This window comes from Colobus angolensis, unplaced genomic scaffold, assembly GCF_000951035.1.
Source record: "Colobus angolensis palliatus isolate OR3802 unplaced genomic scaffold, Cang.pa_1.0 Scaffold372, whole genome shotgun sequence".
Lineage (NCBI taxonomy): Eukaryota > Metazoa > Chordata > Mammalia > Primates > Cercopithecidae > Colobus > Colobus angolensis.
In genome coordinates, this window is record NW_012117066.1 from 882,688 (window position 1) to 888,559 (window position 5,872).

The 5,872-nt window shown below is 36.3% G+C and overlaps 1 protein-coding gene across 1 annotated transcript in view; it reads right to left on the reverse strand.

Moving 5' to 3' along the window:
* Positions 1 to 5,872, reverse strand: part of MYO9A (myosin IXA) — a 260,868-nt gene that overhangs the window by 45,083 nt on the left and 209,913 nt on the right. Inside the window, exon 35 of the mRNA XM_011953817.1 lies at positions 4,864 to 4,925. Within this exon, the coding sequence (XP_011809207.1) occupies positions 4,864 to 4,925 (62 nt within the window). The remainder of the gene's footprint in view (positions 1 to 4,863; positions 4,926 to 5,872) is intronic.

Consider the following 5,872-nt stretch of genomic DNA (forward strand, 5'->3'; position numbering starts at 1 on the left):
GTGATTCTCCTGCCTCAGCCTCCCAAGTAGCTGGGAGTACAGGCGCATGCCACCATGTCTGGCTAATTTTTTGTGTTTTAGTAGAGATGGGGTTTCACTGTGGTTAGCCAGGATGGTCTCGATCTCCTGACCTTCCACCTGCCTTGGGGTATCCTTTTAATCTGTGCAGTATCTGCAGTGATATCCACATTTTTATTCTTGATATTGACAATTTCTGCTTTTGAAAAAAAATTTTTTTCTTGATTATTGTTTCTTGCTTACTTATTTTTTTAATTCTTTTCCAGGAGCCAAAATTTGGCGTTGTAGATTTTCCTCTACTGTACACATGATCTCGATTTCATTTATTTCTTTATTATTGTCTTCCTTCCACTGTCTTGAGTTTTTGGAGGTTTTTCCTACCTTCTTGAGATGAAAGTTAAGATCATTTCCAAACTTGCTCACTTTCTAATGTATGCACTTAAAAGGGTAAGTTTTTCTCTTAGAATAATTTTAACTGTACTCCATATATTTTGTTATATCATACTCATTACCATTTAGTTCAAAATATTTTTCCACTTTTATTGTAATTTAGAAATATGCTGCTTAATTTCTGAACATTTGAGAATTGTCCACTTATCTTTTTGTTCATTTACAGCTCAATTCCACTGTGGTCAAAGAACATACTACCGATATTTTCAATCCATTGAAATTTACAGGGACTAGCTCCATGGTTCAGCACATGATTAATTTTATCAAATGTTTCACATGCACTGGAAAAGAATGTGCATTTAGCAGTTGTAGGACATAGAGTTTAATATATGCCAATTACATCAAATTTTTCTAATCACTTGTATCCTTCCAAATTTGTCTTCCAGATACTGAAACTAAATATTAGAGGCTTATAATGTTAGAATTTTTATATTTCCCTGATGGTTTGACCCTTCATTATGATACACCTTTATTTGAAGTGATGCTTCTTGCCTTAAAGTACACTTTATAACATCTTTCTATTGGTTATTCTTTGCATGCCATATATTTCTATCCTTTTGCTTTCAATCTTTCTACAGTTTTATATTTAAGTATGTCTCTTATGAATATCATATCACTGAGATTTTTCAGTTGATTTTAACTTGGTCTCCTATTTGGAGCATTTACCCTTTTAACATTTAACGTGATAACCAATATATTTCAATCTATATCTGTCAATCTGCTATTTATTTTTTCTTTGTCAACCTGTTTTGTGTTTTTCTCTAATTTCTTACCTTCTTTTATAATACATTAATAAACTACTTTTGTTTTTCCACTTTATTGTCTTTATTAGTTTCTAAGTTATATATTATTTTACTTGGTGGTTACTTTAGCAAATATTCACAAAATATTTAAGTCTAATATATTTTTAGCACGCTTACCAGTTTCCACATGACACAGAGACCTTAGAACATTTTGACTTCACTTAACCAACTGTTTTTGTGTTGTTGTCACGCATTTTAATTCTGTATACACTTTAAGCCCCACAAGACATTATGACTGTTTTCAGCCACTATACATTTATATTTATGCATATTATTTACTCTTTCTACTGCTCTTCATTCCTTCCTGTATTTCTGTTTACATCCGAGACCATTTTCCTTCTTTCTGGAGAACCTCCTTTAGTATTTCTTCTAGTGCAGGTCTCCTGGTGACAAATTCTGGTGCAGGTCTGCTGCTGAGTTTTTGTTTGAAAATGTCTTCACAACACTTTCACTTTTGAAGGGTATTTTCACTGGGTACAGAAATCTGGGTTGTCTTTATTTTTACACTAAAAGATAACAAGCCACTGTTTTCTTGGCTTCCATCACTTCTGTCCAGAATTCAGTTGTCAATTGTCAAGCAATTTCATTGCTCCTTTAGGTAATGCTTATTTCCTTCTGAATGCTTTTAAGAAATTTTTTTGTTTGTTTGTTTGGAGCACTGTACACATCTAGGTGTAGTTTTCTCTATATTTGTCCCACTTTAGGTTAAAAGGTTTTTATGAACCTGTGACTTGCTGTGTTGGCCATTATCTCTTAAAATGTTGCTTCTGCCTTGTTCTCTCTACTTTTTACCTGGACTCCAATTATATACATTTAAGAACCTTCATTCTTTCCCCTATGTCTCTGACATCTATTTCTGTATTTCTCCATTCTCTTTGCTCTCCATGCCTGGATATATCTACCAACCTATCTTTCGGTTCACCAAATTTCTCCTCTTTTTTTCTTGAGACAGCATTTCACTCTGTTACCAGGATGAAGTATAGTGGCATGCTCACAGCTCACTGAAGCCTCAACCTCCCAGGTTCAAGTGTTCCTCCTGCCATGGTCTCCCTCGTAGCTGAGGCTACAGGAATGTGCCAACATGTCCAACTGATTTTTGTATTTTTAGTAGAGATGGGGTTTCGTCGTGTTGCCCAAGCTGGTCTTAAACTCCTGGGCTCAGGTGATCCACCCAACTTGGCCTCCCAAAGGGCTGAGATTACAGGCATAAGCCACCACGCCTGGCCCAAACTTCTCTTCTGCTATGATGATTAAACCTATATTTTTGGTTTATAATTTTAACTCCATTTTGTATTTCTGGGATTTCCATTTGATTCTTTAAAATATATATATTTAAATATATACAGTTATCCCTTGGAGAATGGTTCCAGGCCACCCTCCCTGCCCCCTACGGATACCAAAACCCAGGGATACTCAAGTCCTTTATATAAAATGGTGCTGTATCTACATATAACAGATATACTTCCTCCTGCATACTTCAAATCAGCCCTAGATTACTTATAATACCCAATATAATGCCTCACATTATTTTATTCTGTGGATTCAACGTAGTATTTAATACACAGAAAATTGAAGTTTTACTTTTTGGAACTGTGTGCAATGTTTTTTCACAATTGCTTTTTTTTTTTTTTTTTTTTGAGATGGAGTCTTGCTCTGTCACCCAGGCTGGAGTGCAGTGGCAGGATCTCGGCTCACTGCAACCTCCGCCTCCTAGGTTCAAGCGATTCTCCTGCCTCAGCCTCCTGAGTAGCTGGGATTATAAGTGTCCACAAGTACACTCGGCTAATTTTTGTATTTTTTGTAGAGAGGGGGGTTTCTCTGTTGGCCAGGCTGGTCTTGAACTCCTGATCTCAGGTGATCCGTCCACCTCAGCCTTCCAAAGTGCTGGGATTACAGGTATGAGCCACTGTGTCTGGCCCCCAATTACTTTTGACTTGTAGTTGGTTAAATTCACAGATACGGAATCCATGGATACGGAGGGCCAACTGTATTTCAGTTCTTTGGCTAACTTCTCCATCTTTGTATCTATTATTTAAACATATTAATTAAAAATCCCTTAACATATGTATCTGGTAATTCACTAACTGGGTTATCTGTAAGTCTGTTGATATTGCCCACTGGTTTTTCTCTTAGTCTTCTTTCTTTATGTCTGAGATTATATAGAAAAAAGCTACAAAGGCTCTGGATGATGTTATCTTTCTAGAGAGGCTTCACCCTATTCTTTCTGATGGGTGGCTTATTAGAAAAAGGAGCAGATCACCTTAAAACACTCAAGGAATGGCTCAAAGTTAGTTTGTAGTTTTTGTTAAGCTCAGTTTATCAGGAGTTTACCCCCATTCCTAGAGTGCACTTTTTCAGAGGTCTCATTGAGAGTCTACAGTATCGCCTAGGGCCCCTCTCTTCAAAGGGGGATACTATAACTCTAATTTTTCTCTTTTTAGCATTGAGAGACTGCAGAAAACTTCCGTCTTCTTTTCTGATTAACGTCTTAGACTCTAAGTTTAAGAATTCAAAAAAGAAAATGCCTTGAGTGGAAAACCTCTGAGTTTCAGGTCGCCTTCTGCAAATGACTGGATCATGGTCCCTCAAGTCCTGTCAGTCCCAGATTTCAACTTTTGTCTCTAAAGTCCTATGAGATTGCTAAATGCTCTGCTGGCTTCTCTGAATCTTAAATGTGGCCTTCTGCGCAGAATATTGGTTTCTTGTCCTACAGCAAAAATTGAAAAATTTCCACTAGAAGAAAAAGATCTCACAGATCTAGATTCACTACTCTGCATTCTCTTCTCTCTAAAATCTAGTGTCCTAAGGTACAATTTCCCTGGGCAATTCCTTGATGCTTGCCAACAAACATTTTTAGTATTGGTCTGACACAAGCTACTTCATCTTAGCTGGAAGCAAATGTCTCACTCATATTCTTTGTATTTTAATTCTTGAATCAAATTTCTCTCTGTACTTTACCATGACTGGTCTACTGCAAACAACATGCACACACATTTATATTTCAGATTTACATGCCATTGTAACAACTGTCAGTATGTGATTAATGAACAAGAAAATGTTGTGATCATACATCAATAAAAGCCTGAATTTTTTTAAAAAAGATTACTTCCTTGAAACATAAGGTATCAAACAGTATGTGTATAGTATATTTTAGATCTCTGTGTACCCAAGAGATATATGTAAAAACAACAACCATCCATGCTGGTGAATTTTGCTATTCATGTTTAAATTTGTTCATCTTTAATTGTAGCTTACTGCATTAAGGATAATTCCTAGGAAGATTTATGAGTGTTTAAGGAAGTATGAAACCTCAATGCAGTGTTCTTCAAATTGTGGCTTATGAAATTAATTTAGTAACTCACATATAGTAACACTAAAGTAATTCTATGAAAATCAATTCAGTTTTGTACATATATCACCAAACATGTGAACTGGATCATGGCATAAAACATATTTCTTACTGTGATTTGTGGTCAAAAAGTTTAAAAACCACTTTTCTGTAAAACTACCAAAAAGGCCTTAATTTATTTCCATAAGGCACAAAAGACCAACAGGTCTGTTATCTATTACTGATAAGAAGATAATTTCTTACCTTTTTAGAGCACTTGGCTGTGGTTTTCAGACAGCATTTCTTATGGCAAGCATACTTGCATACTGAAAAATAGGTGAGGAATGCAACATTTTTAGAAGTCTGCACATCAATGATAAGAACTTATCAAGTATACTTTATTTTAGACTTACTTTTTTTCTTTAAATGTCAGACTGCTGTAATATGACATACATACTTTGTACAATGGTATAATTAAAAAGCATTTTAGCCCATTCTGTTTGGCATAATGACATTGAAAACATGATCAAAATTTCTAGCCACAGTCAATGAAAAAGCTTTTTGTTCTTTCAAAATTGCTCATCCTGCCCCTATGCCACACAGTACCACTCCCCAATAAATTCCAGCAGGATACTTATATTTGGGGTTTGATTCACAAATTAGTGTTCATGTTCCACCACATATATGCTCTATGACATACTAAAATCTCAGAAATGCCTAGTAAGAATCATTCCTATAGATAAGGAAGGCATTAATGTCAAAGACCCTTCCTGAAATGAAAACAAATTGGGTAACACAATAAGATATAAGAAAGGTCTTATTTATCATCTCTAAAGGTTCAGAACAGAGCTCTGAAGGACCAGAACATGAAGAATATTCAGTTGTGATTGGGAAGATGGGATAAAGAAAAGGTTCAGAGCTAAAATAATTTAGAGAAGTGGTGATAACCCAGGGTGGCTGGGCAGCTGGTGAACAGGAAGAGGTACATTAGAGGAGGGTACTGAGAACACAGCTGCTTATTCATTTTGCTATACCAGCTCTGGCTTCTGTGTACCAATACCTGAATATCCTTTCTTGAGCTTGTAAAACATAACTTGTAGGCTTTTGAAGGCCAAGATCAAGTAAGGGAGGCCATGTCATTGTACTGGTGAAATCATCAGGATAACAACAAAGAAAGTTAGCTAAATCGGCCGGGCGCGGTGGCTCAAGCCTGTAATCCCAGCACTTTGGGAGGCCGAGACGGGCGGATCACGAGGTCAGGAGATCGAGACCA